The sequence below is a fragment of the Mytilus californianus genome, unplaced genomic scaffold (assembly GCF_021869535.1).
Source record: "Mytilus californianus isolate M0D057914Y unplaced genomic scaffold, xbMytCali1.0.p SCAF_3, whole genome shotgun sequence".
Taxonomy (NCBI): Eukaryota; Metazoa; Mollusca; class Bivalvia; order Mytilida; family Mytilidae; genus Mytilus; species Mytilus californianus.
Window position 1 is genome coordinate 108540273 of NW_026262679.1, and position 26129 is coordinate 108566401.

The 26129-nt window shown below is 33.0% G+C and overlaps 1 protein-coding gene across 1 annotated transcript; it reads left to right on the forward strand.

The window, feature by feature from the left end:
- Positions 1-3772: 3772 nt before the first annotated feature.
- On the forward strand, positions 3773-10804 carry LOC127735747 (ependymin-related protein 1-like). Its single transcript, XM_052246033.1, has 6 exons — positions 3773-3973; positions 6423-6533; positions 7016-7106; positions 8784-8948; positions 10064-10146; positions 10698-10804. Exons 1-6 carry the CDS (start codon positions 3842-3844, stop codon positions 10734-10736), a joined length of 621 nt encoding a protein of 206 aa, XP_052101993.1. The 5' UTR covers positions 3773-3841; the 3' UTR covers positions 10737-10804.
- Positions 10805-26129: the final 15325 nt, after the last annotated feature.

Genomic DNA, 26129 nt, shown 5'->3' on the forward strand with positions numbered 1-26129 from the left:
ACATATGCCTATACTATAGATACAGATTTTTATATTATCATTCTTTCTATTTTGATATATATAAAATGGAGCCTTTCAACACAAGTTAAACTTTCTGTATTGCACTTACAATGGTTGCAATTATGTTGCTGTTTCGACGTTCTTTGTGTTGTTAATACTTTAAAAGATAGGGTTCATTCTTTTTTTCTTCTGTAGATTGGTTACCTATCTCATGTGAATTTGCATTGTATATGATCTGTACATTTGTTGAGATGCATATAACTGTACATTCATTGAGATACATATAAACTGAATGTACACCTATTAAGATGTCTATAATCGTGTACACCTGTAAAGATGCATAATGTACATTTGAAAATATTTATATCAACGGTTTATATACATCTTTATAGATCTACAGTTAACATACATTTTCACAAATTACAGTTTATATATAGCTTTCAGGAACCAGATGTTCAGTGTTTGTCGTTTGTTGATGTGGTTCATAATTGTTTCTCGTTTCTCGTTTTTTATATAGATTATACTGTTGGTTTTCCTGTTTGAATGGTTTTACACTAGTCATTTTTGGGGGCCTTTATAGCTTGCTGTTCGGTGTGAGCCAAGGCTCCGTGTTGAAGGCCGTACTTTTGACCTATAATGGTTTACTTTTACAAATTGTTACTTGGATGGAGAGTTATCTCTTTGGCACTCATACCACATCTTCTTATATCTATTTACAGATGTACAGTTGATATACACCTAAACCGGTATGCATTTTATATACATCTGAAGGGATACCCAACACATTAAATTAGATTTGGCCCGTTTAATTTTCATTACATTTTGACAAAATATTAACTTTGACCTGTTGACAAAAATATAAAAATTGCAAGAAATTAGAAACACACTATAAACAGGAATAATTTCATTGGATATATAGCATTTTAACAAACACTCTAATTTTGATAATTGGGAAGCTTGATTTCTCTTTATTAATATCATGTGATTAAAAAGTTCAGCTGAATTTCAAAGAGTTAGCTCCCTTTAGTGTTCTGTGCCCCCTTAATAAAAATCATTATTCTGTTCATTTATGTGATATACCAAATGCATTCAATTTGACGTCTGTAAAGAATCATGAAATTAACAGGACAGCATTTTTTACATCTTTATCTTTTTTAAGTAAACTTGTGATAGTAAAGACAATTAGACAAAATGATACATAATCTATTTTCTTCAGTTTTTATCGTTTTACAATTATTTTTTATGTCAAAGGGTGAACTTAGAAAAAAATTTTAATTCATTCTTTAGTCATGATAAAAAGTTTTGAATATAGGACACAGCCCTTTACCAACTTATCGTGAAAATTTCAATGAACAACAAATATGAGGACTTAGCTTCCAATATAGTAGAAATGCCTGTACCAAGTCAGGAATATGACAGGTGTTTTCCATTCGTTTGATGTGTTTGAGCTTTTGATTTTGTTATTTTATAAAGCACTTTCCGTTTTGAATTTCCCTTGGAGTTCGGTATTTTTGTTTTTGACTTTTTGCTTGTATTGGATACCTAAACTTCACAATGCTACGTACAAATAACAGTAAATTACTGGGTCATCTTCATGTTCTACAAAGGAATAGTCCGTTAGATTAACTTTTGCCCGCAGTGAAAGAGGGATTACAGAAATACTGTTACACTGTTTACTCGCGTAGTGGCATTAACCATATGTGGATTCTTAAGAATTCAAAAGAACTTCTGCAATGAATTCTAACAAAACCTTCGATTTTTCCTCCTTTCACACCAGCATACCACATGAAAAATAAAAAAAAAAAACAGTCTTAAAGAAATTATCCGCAATGCTTTCCTCCATAAAAATGGTGCCATATCCTACAAATTTATTGTTTTGGGATATAATTCTACATATTTGGTTAAAAATGAGCCCGAAAATAAAAGCATTCTATACCGAAGAATAAGTGGCCAGTATACTGGGGCCTTTATTATACGGTATGGGTTTTTTCTCATTGGTGAAGGCCGTACGGTGGTGGTTAGTTATCTAATTGGCACTCATATCACATCTCCTTATTTTTATATTTCTCATTGACAACATATTTGTTGAATTTGGAGGTAGAATTTTTCAGTAGGTTGTCGACATTCCTATGGGAACCAACTGTGCACCTCTCCTGGTCGATCTTTTCTTATTTTCATATGCGTCAGTGTTCTTTCAGACACTTTAAAAAAAAACAAGATGCTAGATTATTCAATTTCACAAACTGGTATATTGATAATGTTCTTTCCATTAACAATCCAAACTTTTCTGATGGGGTCCCATTAATATATCCTCCTGAACTAGAGATTCACGATACCACAGATACAGCTTCCTTCGCATCATTTCTAGACATTTATCTCGAATTTGGCAACATCAGTCATCTCAGTACCTGAATCTATAACACGAGATGATTTTAATTTTGAATTTATAATTTTCCTCTCATTAGCAGCAATATGCCAACTTCACCCGCATATGGAGTATACATTTCTCCATTCATACGAAGAAATTGCAGTTGCTACTCAGACTTTATAAAACGCCGTCGGCGTCTGATCAAAAAATCAATGAGCCAGGCTTTTGTCAAAAAACGTCTCATCCGTTTTCTCAAAAAGTTCATCGGAAAGTACCAAGATCTAATAGATACTTCACAAATAATACAAGATGGCCTTGAGTTGTAATCTATGTGCTGTATATTTTTATTTACTTTTGTTTCCCCGTTATTTGTCTTCGTGCTATTATGTTTCTTTTGGTAGTAATACTTTTGACGTGACTCGGTATTTATGCATCCCGCTATCGGAGTTTTGACATTTGACGTGACTCGGTATTTATGCATCCCGCCATCAGGTTTTTTTACTTTTTGACTTTGGGCAATCCAGGTGATGGTGGGTCCTGGTGTGCGATTCGGACACAAAGGGGTTTTCAGTGTTATTTCGTTTAACCTTGTATTTATGTTTACTTAATTTTATCGAGAAAGTGTATACCAAATATGGTATATATACAATCAACGACAAAAACTTTTTTGTTGACGTCATTGTCAAATTTACTCTCTTCACCTTTTTTGTTGAGGTCTTTGTCAGATTAATTTGTATATTTCTTTAAATTTTTAGTCAGTTGTGTTGTATGTCTGTGATGGATGTTTACACAGCTTTGGCTGCTGGGTTTCAATTATGGTCACATTAACCTATTATGTTTGTTTGGGTTGCTCATCCAATTTTGTCAATATAACGGAACTATAAACAACTGTCATACAAATGGGAGGTTTAACTAGCTATAAAACTATGTTTTACCCACCATTTTCTTCGGAAAATGCCTGTACCAAATCAGGAATATGTCAGTTGTTTTTCACTTGTTCTGTGTATTAATAGCGTTTGATCAAATCAGTTTTTATTGATTTCCCCTTTTTGAATTTGCCTTGGAGTTCGGTATTTTTGTTATACTTTTTTAGATATATAAATTCATTTTCATTCTAATAAGTTCTGAAAAAATTCATGTTCATGTAGATTCGAAGTTTGTCACTCCGTCGTACATATTACTTTATAAGAGTACAGAAATGCGAGGAAATGTTGATCGACTGGTCAAAAACTCACGATAAAGTTCACATTGTAAATGTGTCTTTTTTTAGGTTAGTTCTGAATATTTCAACATACTAACAATAAATAAATTCTGGTTATTGAACTGATACTGATCTGCTTTATCTTATCGGTTTACTTCCATTACGAAGGCTATGTTCTTACTTTACAAATGGCAAATAAGTGATAAGAACCAGCCGTCTGTTCGTGTATATATAACACTGACAAGTGGAGGAATTTAATTATATCGGACAATATGTTTCGTTACACAGCTTTGATTGTGCTCCCAGCCTTAGTCTGGTCTTGCTGTCCACCAAGTAAATGGGAAGGAACAGAATATATTGCTCTGGGTTCAACAGATGGCAAGGGGCAGGGACATTACACTGAGGTAACTAAACATATGGAAAAACTTTTAAATAAGTGCATGTATTGAAAATTTACTTTTTATTCTTATCTATTACATGTTTGTTTAATTTTATTTCTATTTGTAACCTGTTCATTAACACTTTATTGTTGACCATGAACAGTATCGGTGTAACTAAAACAAAAACTCTCATATAAGATTGAGATTTCTTGCCTGTAAACGTGGAGTATACGACCAATCTTTGAAACAGTTTCAGTACGACATTATCTTTTCGGATCATGTTTGAATGAATGATTATGGTACTTGGAAGCTCAATAATGAATGTATATTTAGCGAAACAATATTAATAACTTGATGATTTATTGTTTTTTGCCATTATTGCCCCGTAGCAATTATTTCATACATATTCAGGGCGAGAACATGTCAACAATTACTCCAATAGGTAGGATCTCCAAAGTGGTTCGACCGGGACGAAGTGTGAGAATTAAGACTGCCCACGCAAAGATTCTTTAGAGCCTTGAAACAGGTCACATACGGACATCCGGAACAGTAGTTTCAAGGATTTTTCAACTTGCGGACCCTTCCTTCATAAGGCATCGTATTGCATCCCCATTCCTAACGGACGTGGCTGTTTATTTATAAATCAGAACAGCCACACGGATGTCTTTTGTTGGAATAAGGTACTAATTGCAAATCGGAGAAGTCCCGGCGACCACATTTCTAAACTCAAATTCTTCCATCATTAACGGAAGAGTTCGCATCTTTCAGTAAAGCCAAGACGGCCCATATTACATTACGCGGTACTGTTTGGAATCATTTGATATTTCATAGGTACACATGTGTTTAAATGTATAATAAAGAAGCTAACTTTGAAAGTCTTTTTACAAATTCTTAAATGGAATAGTTTTAATATAATGAATATACTATATAATATAAATCAGAAAATGTGGTTTGAGTGCCAATGAAACAACTATCCATCAAAGTCACAATATGTAAAAAGTAAACAATGGTAGGTCAAAGTACGGCCTTCAACACAGAGCCTTGGCTCACACCAAACAACAAGCTATAAAGGGCCCCAAAATAACTGGTGTAAAACAATTCAAACAGGAAAACCAACGATCTAATCTATATAAAAACGAAACAGGAAAAACACTTATGAACCACACCAACAAACGACAACCACTGAACAACAGGCTTCTGACTTAGGACAGGTGCATAAAAATGCAGCGGGTTTAAACGTTTTAACGCTGCTATACATTTAATATTTGTGTACCATTCAGTAGAGGAATACGTTTTCATCTGATGTCAAATTCGGTAATAGCAGAAAAAACATAACGAGTCACTACATTTGATACAAGGTTACAATTCACAAACGACCTCGTCAAATATAGATTTGATATTATTTGGTCATTTACTATGAAAATTTCAACCCCAAACAATTTAAGTATATCGTAGCACTGTTTCAAACTTCAAAGGTATCAGAAAAAATAGCTCTGAAATATTAGCTTGCCCTATTAATCATATCTTATGAGACATTATATTGGAAATCAAATATGAGGTATTTACAATTATTATTGAGAGTGAAATCAAAGTTAAAATTCAAATTGTATTAATGACTTTAAGTAAAGGTTTAATAGTTTGGAATATTTCAATGAAATAAGCATAATACACCACTGCCCCAGGTTAAGGGGAGGGTTGGCGCCTTCAAACTAGTTTAACCCCGCCACATTCTGTATGTGCCTGTCCCAAGTCAGGAGCTTGCAGTTCAGTGGTTGTCGTTTGTTGCTGTATATTATATTTGTTTTTCGTCCATTGTTTTGTACATAAATCAGGCCGTTAGTTTTCTCGTTTAAATTGTTTTACATTTGTCATTTCGGGGCCTTTTATAGCTGGCTATGCGGTATGGGTTTTGCTCATTGTTGAAGGCTGTACGGTGACCTAAAGTTGTTAATTTCTATGTCATTTGGTGTCTTGTGGAGAGTTGTATCATTGGCAATCATACCACATCTTCTTAATTTTATATACTAGCATGTATAAAGTTGTGCTCTCTGAATGTTTAAATGCAGCCAAAAACAAGTTCGTACGTGCAGGTAACTCTGATGAGGTTTATTTTTTTCTAAGACAGGATACTTCTTTATTCCATGCAGGTTAAAACTTGGAATTTGAATTTAAGTGGTTGGCAATAATTCAAAACCCTTTTTTTCTTCTAATTTTTTTTGAAATGTTCTATTTCCCGAATTTTTAAGACATATATGAAAATAAGAAAATGTGGTATGATTGCTAATGAGACAATTATTCACCACAGACATAATGACCTAGAAGTTAAGAACTATTTATCTATATATGAGAAATTATCTCAAATGGTATAGAAAAGTGGTATTTCTCCCCCTGACATACAAATATGATTTTAGAGACAACTCTTAATTAACAATCAAATAGATCTAAGAATTATAGCTGATTATTTGATCTGCAGATTGAACAGAATGTTACTGTAGATACAGACATGAGGAGGGTATTTATAACACAACAACTTGCGATGGACGGTCAGGGTATGGAACAGAAAATTTTACAAGATTATGGTTCTGTAAGTGAATAAATATATCGTCATACTATTTCATAAACATTAACTATGCAAACAATCTTTCTATTGCAGTGCATTTTCTTATTAAATCTGTCTTTTGCATTCCTTTCAAAACGTTAGCATATAACTCCAAAGAACAATTTAAAGCATTCACATCTGTTTTGGCAATTACACTGGGTTCTCGCTTGATTGTACAACTACATGTATATTTAATAAAGCAGGGCGCAGATATTCTTGTCCATACACGACTTTTCACTTATAAACATAATGTTGTGAACATTTAAAAATAAGATTATAAATCGTAAAAATAAGTTTGTCATATAGGTGACTATGCAAAAGTCATGTCTTTACTGAAATATGATCAATTTTATCATCTATTCGAACTCCAATAGTCTAAGAGTAAAAAGCGGAGTTGAATAAGCCGTTATTTTCACTAATAAGAGTAAAAATGATTCAATTAAACATTTGATGTTTTTCTTGAACAGGGAGAACAATATGTTACCACAACAAAAGATGGAATGGAAGTTAGTTGTACGAGAATGCCAATTAACTCAATAGAGCCCGGATGTGTTCCAAGTAAGTAAAGTGTTGTGTTTTGTGGACTTTTATTGACTTTTTGACATTTGATATAGTCATTGTGTTGTCTGACGAATTAGTTTTTTTATTGTCCCCTTGGTATTTTCTGCTTTTTTATGTCAGTGTTAAACTTTTGGATACGTTCTTCACGGAATGTATTGCGGTGTAATACAACAAATTTTTTTTTAAATAGACCGCATGTTAGTGTATCAACTCTAGTGTAAATTCGCTGTTTAACGTATTAGCTACAGATATCCGAACAAATTCTATATCAAACCAACAAAGAAACTGTCTGTGCAATACACTTTATCAAATAATCCGAATCGCATCGTATGAAATAAAAATTAGAACTGTACTAGCACAAAAAAAGTCTCCTGTTACTCCGCTTCCATATTGAGCAAACGGTAATGCGAATGTTGTTTTGGGTGACAGTTTATTTTTGGGTCCTCTATCTTCGCGATCCGTCGATTTCTTTGAAAAATCAGAGACAGCTATTTGGATTTAAACAACTACTAGAACACACCCGCGAAATCGCGGTCATTTAGAGCTTGGTTGAAAGTATGTAAACTGTTGTAGGATGAATTTTTGTGAAAGATTACACGCAGAGGCGGATTTAGAGGGTTTTTCAGGGGGTTCGGACCCCTCACCACCCCCCCCCCCCCCTTTGTGGGAAAAATTTGTTGATTATATAGGGAATCAATGATGCATGACTAGAGCGGGACCCCTCTTAAGCAGTCAGTGCCCCCTCTCCCCCTCCCCCGCCAACCCTTATGAAAATTTCTGGATCCACCACTGTTATGTCTGGACAATTTCAGAAAAGGTATCAAAAATCATAGGTACTTGGAGACAGGACAATATTTTTAAACCCTCTCTCTTTTTTCCAAAGTCCGTTATTTTTTTTTTTTTTTTTTCTGTTGAGTTCCATTATTTTTCGCGTTTCTGTATACTATGAACATACGTATATTGTAAATAAAGTGTATGTACTATCAACTATCAATTTCAAGTTTCTTCTCCACGGCGATCACTGCTATTATCTATAGAGATTCTCTATATATATTATAGTAGTATAATCATAGTATACATGCAGATAAACGCGAAAATGATTGTCCTGACAGGCTGTCCCCAAGGACTTATGAAAATTATTTGTAAGTTTAAAACCGGAAGTCTTGTCTATGACTTAAAAGTCGGTCTGATGACGGAAACAATATTCGGACGTCTTTATTTTCATTTTTCTCCCCAAATAACCCAAACTGAATAATCATAAGAATGAATGACAAATGCGACTATGCAAGGTACATATAGGACACAGAGGCATGATGATGCATTTATTGTGGAAGGAAGAGAAGCGACACACAAAATGAAGTCTTCTCGTTTAATAGTATAGAAACCGTAAATTGTCGGGTGTAAATCACAGGATAAAACAATAAATGTGTATTGTCGGAATTTTTTCATTGATTTGTATTCGCTACGAAACATATATATTTTCCCTCAATGTACATGTATGTATATGATTTTTCTTGTTTAATAAATTTTATTTGAAATTTTGCTGTATTTACAAGATCATATGTAATGTAAATATGAGTATATAATGTAATATACTTAATCTAAACATCTTCAAAACAAAATGTTCTTAAATGATAGGATATTCACTATTTTATATTATACCTTTTTTTCTAGAGAATCATACTAAAATAGTCCAATCTTACTTTGGAGCTGGAAGTTCAAAGGTTATGGCTACAATGTACAAATTCTCTATGGGTCAGAATGTTATCTATGCCACTATGTCCGATGATGGATGCATACCTTTGGCATATGAAGCCACAGGTGCAACTGAAGATGGAGGTAATAGTTATGAGCTACTTTGAGTATTTTGATCAAAGTGACAATTTAATTCATGTAAATAATTAACTTGACAAAAACCCTAGGATTCGCCACTAATATTATTTAAAGCGCCATTATAGGACATTATAATAATGTTTAGTTGGGAAAAAGTTTATATTCTAGTTTTTTTTATGTTATACTCAATTTGTGTACACATGTCTTGAGCGGATTTGCTTTGATATGTAAACAGCTGTCGAGATCATTTTTTTTATGTTGATGCCTAGTTCATCGTTATCAAACTACAAGACAAACCCAGCAGATATATGGCATTATCACCATAGACAACCTTACTTTACCTTATAGGTAATCAAACCGAAAAGCATTGTAAACCAACATCCGTCAGTCTTGTATTATTTTTAATTTCAGTTTCTTGTGTACAATTTGGAGTTTAGTATGGCGTTCATTATCACTGAACTAGTATATATATATTTGTTAAGGGGCCAGCTAAAGGACGCCTCCGGGTGCGGGAATTTCTCGCTGCATTGAAGACCTCTTGGTGACCTTCTGCTGTTGTCTGTTCTATGGTCGGGTTGTTGTCTCTTTGACACATTCCCCATTTCCATTCTCAATTTTATCCGTGTACTTGTCTTTCAAAAGTATAAAAAAAATATTTTTTAAATATTATTATTATCATCAAGGAAAGGCACCATTTACTAATGTCCGTTTTATACAAAAACTTAAAATCATATCAACCAAAAAGTAATCTTTTATATTTCAAATTATAATTTATTAAACTAATTGATCGCACATGTGTATACAACTTTATTTGTTTTGATAATTTGACCTTATTTCGAAGACTGTAAAGCATACTTACCCTTTTAGAGCACTTGATTCAACTCCTGGTGTTGTTGGGATTCGTGTACCAAGTCAGGAATATGACAGTTGTTTTACATTCGTTTAATGTGTTTGAGCTTTTAATTTTGCCATTTGTTAAGGGACTTTCCGTTTTGAATTTTCCTTGGAGTTCGGTATTTTTGTTATTTTACTGTTTTCATTGCCCACAGATTAAGTTTTACAGGGAAGTGCTTTTTCGTCGGCATATGTTGTTAATTTACACATATATTTATTTCTTGTAGGTGGATATCAAATGACTGTTGAGTTTTTCGGAATTACCCCAGGTGTTGCATCCACATCTGTATTCGAAACACCAAAAAATTGCGTGAGTTATTTTCATATATGTAGCATTTCACATCATAATTATAAATTTATTCACAAAGGAATAAAGGAAATGGTACATTTTGGTTCTTTGGGGCTTATCAATCAGAAGAAAATAAAAAAATTATAGGGTTCAATTCAAATACATATTTTTCAAAAATCTGAAAAAGGGATTTCAGAAAAACATAAACAGTAACTGCATGACTATAAAAAAATAAGTTGACTGTAACTTCATTAAAATAACGAAATATGGGGATATGTACATGTACCAGATTTTCATCAAAAGTAGGCAATTTTTAGGAACTTTTAGGTTATATTAAAATAGAGAAGAAATTATTTCGTTGTCAACATGTAGATAATTACAAAATACTTTCAGTATAACTATCTGTTTGTGTCAGGGTTGTGTCAAACGTAAATATGTTCAACAATTTTGCCATTTCACAGAAATAATTGTCATTTCGTAAATGCATAACCTGTAAACGGAAATGTTTCATACAAAAATATTCGTCTTGAACTTCATTAGTCAAGTATACTAGTATATTCATTCATTTTTAGCCGATGCCTCGACCAGTCGTATCAGGACTTGGAAAGTAAGAACATTTCTCAATGATACTCACGACTTCAACCTCAGGATTGGATATATTAAAATTATGTACTTTTTACCTAGTTGTCTTGTTCTCACAAATAGTGTGGAAAGGAGGGGTATGAGGTAAATATACACGAGTTAAAAAGCCTTAATTATACCGGGAATTTACCATATAGCTAAGCAAAATTATTGTTGTTTCTCATCGTTATAGTACAGACAGGTTTGCAGCAATGATCGTGTTTAAAGCTCACTGCCTCATAATTACTGATAGTTAAAATACATTGATTACTAGTGGGATGTTATTATTCTAAACTTCCGGACTCATGGTATTTTTTTAACGTACTAACGCTTATCCATTGTATCTCAAACACAAATATGTATTACGCTTTCAGAGCTTCAGTTTTCGTTCTTGGTTTTCGGTGTTGGTCAGTCTTTAGATTTTTGTCTGGTAGTTTCTGTTTGACTTTTTGGCATGGTGTTGTTTGTTTTTATTTTTTTTCCTTTTTACGAAAATGTTAAATGTTTGATTTTCAATGTGGTTTTGATGAAACAATTATCTAAAGAACAAACAATTCGGACAACACATGTATTTGAAGAAAGACTTAACAATAGAAAATATGGTTGATGTGTAAAGCCAATGTACTTTCTTAATAAATAGTCTGTCTGTTGATATATATTTACATTGGTGGTAATTTTTTTCTTTTCTTTTATTAATGTTTCAGTCATTGGGAAAATTGCCGCTACTAGAAAAAACAATTTTACAATTTTTGACCGCTAAACAATCGCATCGTTTATTTAAATACAGTAGGAAACTTGTGAGAACAAAATTATCCCAATTACAAATGGAACTCTTCAATGTTTGGGGTGTTTTCCGTAAAGGACTCCTTTGATTATAAATTTGCAACAAATTATGTTAAAACTGATAAAAGATTCAATGAAAACAAATTACAGAGTTATGGTATAAAACTTTTCTTCTAAATATGGCAAACAATGAGAACAGCAGTTTTTTTTAAATGTTGTTGGGCGAACAAATTCCAAACTATCTGTATTCGCCACATATACTCCAGTTATCTGTATATCTTTGAGACTAAGCAAGATACCTTAATCCTTGAAGATAGGTAGTCCTTTTCATGCTTAGAACTATAAGGAACACTGAAAAATTGGTGTTTGGAATGAGCTTTAAGTTCTGTATGTTTATATGTTTAACTTTTTAACCAATATGCATCAAAGAAATATCTAAAATATCAGTGAAACATGCGTGAAATGCAACTATATCGACAAAGAATGAAAGTAAGACAATTAAATTTCCTTCAATATTCCAGATATTTTAAACAACGATATGCTGTGTCCATTAAACATATCGCTAAATTCTGGTCAAAACCCTCATTTTGCATATATACTGCAAAGGTCAACATCATAATGGACATGTTTAACTATGTTTCAAGTTGATGTGACAACAACTTCATGATAAACTACATTTCTGCTATCTTCCTACAACTGTAACAAACCATCTGATATGATGTAAGTGTCAAAATTCGACGAAAAGTTCTTTTTGATATCGTATGGGCAATGTATAAATGAATGAAGAAACTAGAAAGTAAATTGCAAAATTTTTACTTATTCGTAAAAAATTCTTTCATATCAAAATACACAATATATATACCTCTGTACAACACGATAATAATGAATGAAAATACATAAAAACACTAATAACATATTATATAACATATTACATAATACAATAGCTTGGCCTAGAAAAGGGATCAACTAAGCCAAGCCAAAAATGTGATAGTTAGACAAAACAACAAATTTCTAAGTTAAGAAAAGGAGTTGAAAAAAGGGGATGGAGGGAGGGAAAATTGATAAAATCCCTAATAAAATCTTGTTTACATAAATATCGATCGTGTTGATTATCAAGAATGTGTAAAACTGTGACGTGAAGTGTAAATACTGCAACACAAGATCTAGTGCAGGGGCTCCCCAAAGGGAAAGGCAAAAGTTAAATTAGAATAAAACTAAAGATTTCCGTCATCTGCATAAAATAAGTTATTAAAATAACTTGGCTTTATGCTATCTTCCTACAACCGTAACAAACCATCTGATATGATGTAAGTGTCAGAATTTGACGAAAAGTTCTTTTTGATATCGTATGGGCAATGTATAAATGAATGGAGAAACTAGAAAGTAAATTGCAAAATTTTTACTTATTCGTAAAAAATTCTTTCATATCAAAATACACAATATATATACATCTGTACAACACGATAATAATGAATGAAAATACATAAAAACACTAATAACATATTACATAACATATTACATAATACAATAGCTTGGCCTAGAAAAGGGGTCAACTAAGCCACAAGGAAAGATGCAATAAAATAAGTCCTACCTACCCCACAAAGGCCAAGCACTTGGCAGAAAAAAAAGCTTTGAGCTTAATGCCTGATCATAATTAGTTCCAATTGAACCATACAAGTATAAATACAATACCGCCCCAAGCAAGTACTGTTATGTTAACAGACAAAGTCCTTGTAAGCAAATAATGGCAATAAAAACTTCCACAACAATCTATTGTGCATAACTAAATAGATATTAGAGCAACAAACAAACATCTATATATTAATGTTAATGTATGCATTATAGTTAAATATAGCATGCAATTGGCATTGAAAACTTAACGGCCCAAGCAGTTAAGTATTGTTAAAATAACATAGCTTCATGCGTTGAAACCTTTTATCTTTTATAATTGCTATTGCATAACATGATATGTTTATTATATGATGACACACTAACTGGAGATTTACCAAAAATAAAATTCGTATTGAGTGCCAATTACCAGCCCAAGCAAGTAACGCAGAGGTGCTGAAAAATTTGTATATATTCCTATAAAAATAATTGTACCGGCCCAAGCAGGTACCAAAAATGCCTATCAATTTAAATGGGATCTTATGTATTTTTGAAATGTGTTAGACTTCCAACGTCCCATAGAGCGTATTTGTGAATCGGATAAGCCTCTCTCGGCTACATCAGTTGCTGCTCCTATGCGGAAACTGTGTCCTTTGTATCTCGAACTATCCAGACCACAAGATGCTAGGTATTTATGTAAAATTCTGGCAAAGTCTGGACGATGTAATGGAGTGGCATCAATGGTTCTGTGGGTACGGAATAGGGTCTCACTTTAAGGTACTCAACCATAGCTACGACTGCTGATTCCATGCGGTACCATGTGAAAACGAAATGGTCTTTGGCATTCCACTTACGTTATGCTTAAATTTTCGGAAGCAAACCTGAATTTCTGCAGCTTTGCCCTGTACATAAGACAATGAAACATCGTACAATAGCAGAACATTATCATTTGTTGCATTTTTTTATGTCACCAACTCTCCAACTCTAGAGAAAGTTGAAAAAGCAAATAAGAAAATTGCCTTGAACAAAACTTGATCATATGTACACTTGATAACTAATGTTATACTATGTAACAACTTGTTTAAAATAGGAATTGTAATTTGGAGACGGCTATCAAATGTTTTTGATAATCTATATGTGCCTGTAACTAATTTTTCAACTAAAAACGACCGAGTGTTGTCAGGCATTGACATCATTTTGTGCACATAGGCTATGGCGGATAGCTATGTTGAAATTGTACTAGGAGCATATGATTTTTTAAACATGTAGCAATGAACAATGAAATTGTAGCTACAGATAGTGGTTGCTTAAGACTTTGGTTCATTATTTCTGTACAGAAAGAGTCAAAAATTTTCCATGCGCGGCTGTAAGTAGCTTGAGTTGATGGAGCTAGAGCTGCATTTGCTAAGATTGTTACGTACTCCAAAAGTTATGTGGCTGGAATTGATGTGGAACTAAGCACGGTTTGGGTTGAGCAGCTGGGGCTATTTTCAAAAACTTTTCTACCTGTAAACGAGAAAGGCAATCTGCAAAAATATTCTTCTTTCCGGGTATATGCTTTGCTTTAAATAATATGTTAAATTGCAAACATCTTAAAACCATGTATCTAACCATTTTCATTGCTTGACCATCAGATGTTGACTGTTTATCAATCACAGAAACCAGTGTTTCATTGTCAGTGAATAATAGTATAGAGTGATTTCTCCACAATGGCCCTCATAACTCAATTGCTAAGATGATAGGGTAAAACTCCAAGGTCATTATATTGATGTTTTTCCAGTTTTCTGGGAATGGACCATAAAACCATTTTGACCTGTATATGCCTGCATAGCCTTTGTGCAGCATCAGTGTGAAGTTCCAATGTATTACTTGACATGAAACTTTCATTTAAAAACATTGATTTACCATTAAAAGAATCTAAAAACTGAAGCCATATTCTCATGTCATCTTTTGTCTCCAGATTCAGATAAACGTGAGTTTGAGAATCAGATACAATCATTGTTAAATTAATCATCCTTCTCAAAAATGCACGTCCTGGTTGAATAACAGAACAAGCAAAATTCAAGACTCCAATAAGTGATTGCAGTTCTTTTAATGTACAACATTTCATATGTAAGAACTTTTCCAGAAGATATCGACATTTTGTTATCTTATCCAGTGGCAAACGAGCTTCTTGTTTAATTACGTCCAATGTTATGCCCACAAAATCCATAGTTTGAGAGGGGAGTTCAGTCTTTTCTGCTGATAAGGGTACCACCAAGTCTTCACATAAATTGATGAACGCCTTGAGTTTGGAAATTGCATCCTCTTTCGATTTCTCAATGATCAGAAAATCATCCAAAATATGCACCATTGAAGTGATACCTAATTTCGTCAATGTATCCATTCTAAAGCAGTACTGATCTCTTCAAATATTTTACAACTGGTCCGACATCCCATTGGGAGGCAACAATCATAGTAGAACTTATTATTCCATTTAAAACCTAATAATTCATAATCTGTCGGATTAACTGGAAGGATTCTCAAGGACGATCTAACATCGTTTTTGGATAGGAAAACTTGATATTTGCGGCTACGCAGTTGTTTAATTTCATTAATGGCTTCATTAATGCCTGCATAATGTACTGCAGCAGATTCGTCGGAAATACCAGCATTAACTGAATTAGACTTTTTGTCTGGGTACGACAAGATGTGAATTAATCGCCAAGCTGATTTAGACTTTTTAGGTACAAGACCTAATGGTGAAACCCTCAAATTTAAAGAAAGGTTTTTCTAAAAAGGGGCCCATAACTCTTTGACAATTAACCTCTTTGTTAATTTTTTCTTATACTATTAAAGGATTGCTTTTAGCTGATTTAAGGTTAGAGCAATTATACTGTGATCTAGGCCCATTATGTTCCAATCGAAAACCATATTTAAAACCGTTTAAAAGATAAAGTGATTTTTCTGAGTCATAACCTTGTAAATGAAATTTCAATCTATCTGTCATAATAGGAGTAGGTCATTTACATTTGTTTAGGTTTGGTGGCAGCAGCTGCAGGTCGTTGTATACGAGATGTGGTTTCAAAATTTTTTCTGGATGGCCCATTGTCATTTGACCTGTTTGTTGTTTTATTCCTGTAGCATTGGGACATAGAATGACCTTTGAAACAGATACTGCAGATATGGGAGTATCCACAAGTTCCTTCACAAATTCGCCCCTCATTATATCTGTGGCATGTTTTACGCGGGGCGCTGTTTGGAAAGGGCTTTGCATTGTTGTATGCGCGAGTCCTTTTCATCGGGTTTGGATTATTAACTTTGGGAATAAATCTATTAAGGGACCTCGTATGTAAAATTTGATCAATATAACTCCAAGAAAGTGTGTCATCATTTTGCATCGATTGTCTAAAATTAACATCGTAAAAATACCAATCGCCACCATCCTTTTGAATTTGTCGAATTAAATCCACATATATGGATAAATCCTCTGCTAAAGTAGGGTGAGTGGGGTTAAATTTCCTGAGTACGGAAGAGAAAATGCTAAATGCATCTGTCCAACTTTCAATGCTAACAAATCTCTTTTTTTTCAGATGTCAGGCCCACCCTCTTATTCTGAACTGCTTAATGAAAATCTAGTTCAGCAGGATGGTGGTCAAATAGGATGTCTGACATATCAATAAACTTCTTATTTTTAATTTTTTCTTGAAGTTTAGAATTTATTTTATTATACAAAGGTCTACCTATTGGTTTATAGGTTGCTGTACCATGGTGAACCTGATTAAAACCTGCAACCATGCTTTGTGCAGGAATTTGAACCATGTTTTGAGTATTGTGAGTGCCAAAACTAGACACGTTTTCTCTAGAATAGCTAGAAGTTTGTGTGTGGTGTGACAAACTATGTGTGGGTTCACCTGTACTTAAACTGTTAGGTAATGATGCATCACATTCATGTACGAGGACATCCATCTCAAGAGGTTGGGGTCTCGTCTGACAAGGTTGCGGCAATATGCCATTCTCCTTCAAATTCTCCAGCACTTTGGCAGTCACAGCTGCCGAGATTGCCTCTGTCATTGCATTCTCTGGGGTTTGGGTTTGGTCTTTTTTCTGCCTTTTAGATTGCCTCTCACTAGGCTTCCTTTTAGGAGGCATCCTGTTAATATACAAGATACTATCAATATAAATGAGCTCAATAATTATATAATTTTAATGAAAAATAAAGTGTTTGTCTATATAAAGATTTATTGAAACACATAGTCTTTGATAAATCACATGGTTTTACATTACCATGCAAATACCATACTGACCAAACACCTGGTCTGTAATTAATTTTCAATGACCAAAACTTGTACCATAAATTACATCTTTTGACCAAATCCATGTTTTAATAAACTCATTTGGCCAAAATAGGCAAATACATAATCTATCATTAATTTCACTTGACCAAATTTACATGGTCTTTTGCTATTGACCAAATTTATGGCCTATAATTAAAATCATTTGGCCATATCCATGATCTATATAATCAAGTTGTACTGACCAAATACATGGTTTATAAATTACAGCTATTGACCAAAACCCTGGTCTCGACCAAATATATGGTCTATAATTATTTACATGATCTATAGTCAATTTCTATTGACCAAATACATGGTCTAAAAATAACAGTTATTGACCAAAACCATGGTCACGACCAAATACATGGTCTATAATAATATACATGATCTATAATCAATTTCTATTGACCAAATACATGGTCTAAAAATAACAGTTATTGACCAAAACTATGGCCACGACCAAATACATGGTCTATAATATATATATGATTTATAATCAATTTCTATTGACCAAATACATGGTCTATGAAACACAGTTATTGACCAAAACCATGGTTACGACCAAATACATAGTCTATAAATAATATTTATTGATTGAGTTATGGTCTATAATCAACATCCATACAATAATGACCAAGTATATGGTCCAGGTACAAATTAATATATGATTTTATACATGTATGTCATATTCTGATGACTAAAATACACGCTTAATTGGTGGTCTTAATATAAGTATGTATAAATCAAAGATATACTTATTATACAAGTATTTAAAACGAGTTCATCCAATAAGCATGATTAGTGTTACTTATTAAATGTTCGAGTTCATTCAAGCTTATTATTAAAATGTAATGTTTACCTGATGTGACAAAATTAAAGGTGAGACAGCTTCTTCACAATATTTACAAACAATATACAAACTTGTACTGTAGTATAAAAAAACTCTCAAAAACTGAAAATATAGAAACTAGATAAATATTTATTAACATATTAATATCATGAAACAATACATGTAATAATTATCCATTCTTTAAAAACAGATCTTCTTAATAAACATTTACTAAAAAAAAAATATGCATCTGTTATTAGATTCAACACGTTATATACATGCACAATTTTACGTGGATGTAAAATATTTTAGAAAGTACATTTAAAGTACAATGTATACAGTTTGTATGACAACATTCACAACTTAACATCTTTGTCATTATTCTCTGTTCATGCATATGATTAGTAAACTAACCTCAACAAGCATATTAGATGAAAAGAAACAACTACTCTACACTATGACTCTATAGCATGCAAAATGGCCAGACGTAAACTTCTATAATATTTTTGCATTCCCAATGCAGACAAATGTACTCCGTCGGAAGCAAAGATTTGCAATGGGCTATTCATCAGCCTTAAATGTTCCCAAAACAGCGTCTTGTCATCTACCAGGATGGGTAACATCTGATTAACTATCCTTCTCTTGTTCTCATACTGTTCTGCTGTAATGTACCAAGGTTGAGTCCTCGTAAAAAGTTCACATACAACAATCTTATTTACAAAGCTGTAATGTAGTTGAAAAATCAGACATCAAATCCATAATTTTACGTGCTAATGTCTCTAAAATTATCTAAAATTTATCTTTTATCTAAAATTGATAAAATCCCAAATAAAATCTTGTTTACATAAATATCGATCGTGTTGATTATCAAGAATGTGTAAAACTGTGACGTGAAGTGTAAATACTGCAACACAAGATCTAGTGCAGGGGCTCCCCAAAGGGAAAGGCAAAAGTTAAATTAGAATAAAACTAAAGATTTCCGTCATCTGCATAAAATAAGTTATTAAAATAACTTGGCTTTTATCCATAATGAACCATAACTTTAACCTGATATATACGGGATGCACAAACCGAGAAATAATATGCTCACCCTAACTATCGTAGACGGGGCATAAACATGTACAATTGCGGTTTCAAAATAATTTATAATCAGTTGCATTACCAAAGTAAGCAAACTGGAAATGTCTACCGCTGCTTCTAGAGTTATATTATTCTACTGTTTTCAACTCAACAGTTATATCACTGAATAGGCAAAAAATAACAACATTTTTGAAACACGTCAAAAAAATATATAGATTTTCCATTTATAGTTTTATTTTAATGAAACAACACGTTGACATAAAATTTTAGAAATTATATTGAAATGTAAAAAAAGCCTTATTGACTCAACGTAAGGCTTATGTTAAAATTTAGCAAATTCACGTGTATAAAGATGATAATTAAAGGATGATACTCTGTGAGTGTCCTATGGTTGACATAAAAAAAAATATTCGACGAAAGACAAACTATTCGATTTGTAAACAAACACCACCAAAAAATTGGGGTGAGCTCAGGTGCTTCGGAAGGGTAAGCAGCTCCTGTTCCACTAGAGGAACCCGTTAAGTTGCCCATGGTAAGTACACATCGTTGATGTCACAATCGAAGAAAAAGAGGACGGGTTTGTGGTTATACAATTGGAACATACCCGTTGTCATTTGTGACAAAGATATTCCATAATGGTCAACCAATTCGTGATGGCATCAGTAAAACTTTCGAAGGGTTGATTTCAACTTAAACGCATGGAACCTTTGGTTCGAAAGCTTCCTTGGAAGCAGCAACCCTAGTCCTCTATCAAGGAAATCAGTATAGGAAACGCTACAACGTTGCTACATAGAAATGGAACGTTAACAATTTGGAATCTGAAATCATTCCTTTAGTCGTTACGATTTGTTCTCAACCGACCCGTATTGTCAATTTCTAGATATAAGATATGAGACATACTTAACTATCTTTGGTATCCTTTATTTCAAGTTCGATGGGATAGATGCATTTAACTTAGTCAACGAACTTAATTAGAATGAATTTCATAACAGTGTGGACATGGACACCTGATATTTAAATGATATCGTGTCAGTCACTGGCTGTCGACAACAAAGACTTCGCGCAATTACAGTATGTCAGGGTCCTCTCAATGGGGATATACATAATTACTATTTTACACATGTCCATTCATAAAATTTATTTTTTTGCATGAAAGTTTATAGGAATTTGTTTTGAATATATTTATATACTCACAGCAAAAAGTTTCTTTTGAAAGAATGAGTATATTCAGAGGTGATATCACCAAGTAATCGAGAGAGAAAAAGGAAGAAAAATTCTGACCATTGAAGGTAGCAGTAACAGAAATCAGATCTTGTAAATGAAAAACAAGAAAGCATGTCTCTAATAAATATTCAACGTCAAAAGACTATAAACATTCATGTCTATGCTCGAAAAATCAAAAGGAAGAAAATTCCAAGGTGATCTCTAACCATTGAAGGTAGCAGTAAAAGAAATTCGAACTTGTAAATGAAAAACAAGAAAGCATGTCTCTAATAAATATTCAACGTCAAAAGACTATAAACTTTCATTTCTATGCTCGAAAAATCAAAAGGAAGAAAATTCCAAGGTGATCTCATACCATTGAAGGTAGCAGTAAAAGAAATTCGAACTTGTAAATGAAAAACGAGAAAACATGTCTCCAAATAAATACTCAATTTCAAACGGCTTATAACAAAAATTGCAGAATGATGTGTCTTCAAAACAAAACAGATAAATTGGCAGTTATGAAAGTGTTTTTAAAATTAGTATGATTTTTTAAATTATTAATGTTAGAAACAAATAATTTTAAACTTGATTTCGGACAAGGTTTGTGGAAAAACCTTGATCTTTCTAATCAATCTTGAATTAAAGTTTAAAATAAGCGTGTTCAGTCTGGCTTTAGTAATACATTATTACTTATTATCCATACACAAATAGAAATACATCATGACCATTAGAAATAAGTTATTTCAATTGAAAATGGAGTGTTACTGGTACAATAATAGAAAAAATAGATATTCCAATTCAAATTTAGAAGTATTTTTTTTTATAAAGTATAACGTTCAAAGTCAATGTATAGTTTAAATATTAAAACCAAAATACATTAGAACAATCAAAAGGAACTTGCATCTGTGCAGGATACTGAATCAAACAATAATGAACACCATCTTCGTTGGCTTGTAATAATCTTAACAGTATTTTTTCCACAATCCAAAGTTTCATGAAAAGTCTAATTCTAATTAAAAGAAAATGTTGTCACAAAGACTAGCAATTAAGACATCTAAAAATAATGATGTGACTGAAGGTGTTATTCGCTGCCTAATCTTCCAATCGTAGGAGAGTTGATTTTTGTTCTCAACCTCTGAAATGTTAGAACATATCCGTCGTCATATGTTAAACAGATATCCCAAAACGGTCATCCAATTCATGAAGGCGTCTGTAAAATTTTCGAAGGGATGATTTCGACTTCACCACTAGCAAAAGCTTCCTTGTAAGCAGCAACCCTCTATCAAGGAAATAGTGTTAGGAAATGTAAGGTCTGGAATGTCGTATCAACGGGGAGATATATACACTATATGCAGGCGCTTCTGGAATGTTGCTACATAGAAATGGAAAGTTCACACAACTAATGCTAAAATCATCTCTTTTGTCGTAAAGTTTTGTTCCCAACCGACCGTCATTGTCAATTTCTAGATGCAAATCAAGATATGAGGCAGACTATTGTATTCTTTATTTCAAATTTCGAAGGGATAGACATGTTCAACATAGTCACCAAACTATGAATTATTTAGTGAGAGGACTTCATCTATATAGCGGAACGTGACGTTAAAGGGTAATGCTAGATTCTGTTCATTCTTCCTAATAAGATCCTGTACGAAGTCAACCTCGTATAAATAAAGGAAAAAAATCGACAAGAAGAGCACAGTTAATTCTCATTCGAGTGCCGATTGTTTGTAGAAAACATGTCCTCCAAATGTTGTCAATCAAGAAATCAAGCATCTTGATAATGTAAGTTTCAGAGAATTTTTTGTTTGATTCAGAGTGATTTTTTTTTAAAGTACGATTTATCCCTCCCTATGGCTAGATACTTGCATCTACGTTGGCCATTCTTTTTTATGAAAGAAATTAAAGCAGGACCAATTCTTTCAATTTGTCTTTTAGTTTGGAATAGGGAATACTTGTGTAAAGGGTAGACAAGTCAAATGTTTTAATACTTTTGCAAGGGATACTTAGATTGTATGTACTCTAACAGATCTTTGGAATTTTTAAGTATCCACATTTGATTAACGCCGCCCCTAGAGTAGGTAGTTTCACAATAACATTTAAGCCCGGCTTAAATTGCTGGTAAAATTGATGTTAATAATATAGAAAGAAGTTTCGTGGAGCACTTGGAAGACCCCGAAATATAATGTTGTTTGTAATTACACCTATGAAATTTAGTTATCCAATGAAAATGAGGAACCAGGCGTTAGAAAATATGAAATAATTATAATTTGTTTTCATTCCCGTTGAACTGTCCTTATGTGTAAGTTTAAATGGACAACAAATTAGAAAATGAATTAATTGATTTACACAAAAACTCTCAAGGGATGAAGCAAATGGTTTGAATTTCGCTTTATTTTTATCAGTTTATTGCAAAATTGTATGACATTATGCAGTGACAATTTTTGAGAAACAAATAAACATGTATATATTCTATTTGTCGTAGCAATGATATAGTCCGCCTTTCCTCGAACCCCTAGTTTTGACTTTGGTATGTAACTATGGTCACTATACTTGACCCAACCGCAGGCAGTTAATCCAATATTTGCAAAACCTACCTATTGAAATAGTATTCATTTGTTTTCGTCCTAAATATGAATGAAATATTTGCCATTGGACTTTAAAAAACAACAATCAATCAATCACTTCCTCGTTATATGATTATAAGACCAAAAAACGCTACACAACGAAAATGTATCTAAAACCTTCACGTTTAGACCAACTTTTTTATGTTTATCACTGTAAAATGTACAAATGTGAAGATGATTAAACGAAACCAACTCCTGAACCGTAAGGGTTGAATTGGAAGTACAGATATGGTCCTGACTTCACGCTTCCGTCACTAAACCAATTTGAATGCAGAGGGATTGTCCGTTTTATGTACGGGATGAATAAATACAAGGCTACGTCTGGTGGTATGTGGAAACTATATCCGATGATTAGACACTGCAATGCTTATTGCACGTTGTAAAACACTGGGAGGGGCCATTACAAGGCAAATTATCTACTCCCATCTTTTAACATGGCAGTTTGCTATCCTTCATCCGGACCACCAACTTTGCAAAACCAACCTATTGGACACGTTGTCCATCTAATCTCGTACCGACTATGCATGAAATATTTATCACTGGGCATTAACCAAACAACAGTCGACCAACACTATATTAAGGTCTTTCCCCTACGTTGGGAAAGACCTTATTGTTTTGTAATGTTTTTTTCTTTTTATTCTTCCACATTTTTGACACGGCCTCCCCTCGATTCCATCCCCCCCTTTTCCCCCCATTTTAAAAAGACTAAGTCCATGTGATGTTACGGGAAAGCCCACAAATGGATCCGATGAAGAAGTTAAATAGGAGACGCACAATTCATTTTATCAATACTGTTAAATTATACAAGTTACGTTTCTAGGTACTTTCCGCCATTGTGTTATTGTGCTATGGTCATTTTTTTATTTTTGTCTTTCATTTTTGCTTTTGTGCTTTGCCTACAGAGTGTCTACATGGCATTTTGTTTTTCTTTGTGGACATAGTTGTTTGTTTTTATAGTGATTAAGATTATAACACAATGCTGACTGCTTTACCCCAATTTTTTACATTTTTACCTAGTATGTCTAGATATAGGAAGATGTGGTATGAGTGCCAATGAGACAACTCTCCATCCAAGTAACAATTTATAAAAGTAAACCATTATAGGTCAAGGTACGGCCTTCAACACGGAGCATTGGCTCACATCGAACAGCAAGCTATAAAGGGCCCCAAAAATTACTAGTGTAAAACCATTCAAACGGGAAAACCAACGGTCTAATCTATATAAAAACGAGAAACGAGAAACACATATGAACTACATAAACAGACGACAACTACTGTACATCAGATTCCTGACTTAGGACAGGTGCAGACATTTGCAGCAGGATTAAACGTTTTAATGGTACCAAACCTTCTCCCTTTTTCTGAAACAACAGTATAACATCACAACATAGAAAGACACACTATAAAATATCAATTGGAAGGCTTAACTCAATCAAAAAACGTAAATTAACACACAATGAACGAATAACTTTGATCTGTGATACCTGACTGCAAATACATAGTTAATCAAAATTATAAGGGATAAATGACATGAATAACTAAGGTCAAAAGTAAATAAACAGGTTGAAATAAAGTTAAAGTATAATACCACTGTGAAATGTTAAACAATATTTAGAAAATCATCACTTTTGAAAAAACCTGCGTCATATTATACACAGGTAAATGAAAATAATTTTGTTGTTAAGTATACTTCTTCTTCTGTGTGTATAAAATCTTCCGTTTAGGAATACCAAGAAATTTCTTTAATATCAATGAAACTAATCTAACACTTGGTACATATGGGGTGAATATCAACAATAAAACTATACAATTAGTGCTAGATAAAATTTCCTAAACAGGTGCAAGAACATTATTTAAGGAGAAATGAAATAATTTTGATGTTCATAGTACGAAGTAGTGAAAATTTGTAGTAATTCCAAATAATCAAAGCTGGTATATAGACAAGATCCATGTCAACATTAAATAACAAAAAAGCATTACAACTAGTATCAACAGGTCAAGTTAACAAGAAAGTACGATTTGAGAGTACTCGCAGTAACTGACAGCTAGTTAAAAGCCAAAACAATTAATAATAAAAAATCATGCATCAGAGACTGAAATCAACTAAAATACATCCCAGGGATTTAGTATTTTAACGTCATGAACAGTCAAAGAAGACATGACTTGTGCAATGCCAAAAATAAATGTATCGACAGGTAGTAGGATAGTTAGGAGTGACTTCTTTATAGATAAAAATGAACGTGTGTGTGTCTCTATACATCCCGTTTGAAAAGAAAATACAAATTTAGTTATGTTTTAATTTGCTAATGACAAAATCGATATTAGTGCCAATGTAAACTATATTTCCAAGCTTTAAGTACAATATTACCGTAAAATTTAGGATTTGAAATACCATTTTAATAAGTTTTCTACAGGTACAGCCAAATTTACGAATTAAATTTTTGTATCTATGAAAGAATTTAGTAAAAGTTTTAAGTAATTTATGGTAACGATATCCCTGACTTAATAATTTACCAATGATGCATTGATTACGTTCATTAAAATCTATGACATCACTACACACACGGGCATACCGAATGAGTTGGGATATATAAACACCGTATGATGGAGCCAAAGGCACATCGCCGTCTAAAAAAGGAAAATTAACAATAGGGAATGAAAAATCGTCTCTTTTGTCTTAAATTTTAGTATGGAGTTTCCCTTTAGAAATTGAAATGTCTAAATCTAGAAAAGGACAACTGCTGCTGTTTATGTTAGATTTAGTTAAAGTAAGTTCTTTTGGGTAAATTTCGGTAGTATATTTAGAGAACTCTGGATTATTTAACGAAAAAATATCATCCAGATAACGGTAGGTATTGTTGAATGTATCAACCAAATGTAAAAATGATGTGTCTTTACTGAGTTTGGTCAAAAACTGAGATTCATAGCAACACAGGA

Bases quoted from the DNA above. Each gene is read 5' to 3' on its own strand.
- LOC127735747 (XM_052246033.1), top strand. From the start codon at position 3,842: ATGTTTCGTTACACAGCTTTGATTGTGCTCCCAGCCTTAGTCTGGTCT. The intron at 6,534-7,015 runs GTAAGTGAATAA...TTTCTTGAACAG, and splicing joins TTTTACAAGATTATGGTTCT to GGAGAACAATATGTTACCAC. The intron at 8,949-10,063 runs GTAATAGTTATG...TATTTCTTGTAG, and splicing joins AGGTGCAACTGAAGATGGAG to GTGGATATCAAATGACTGTT.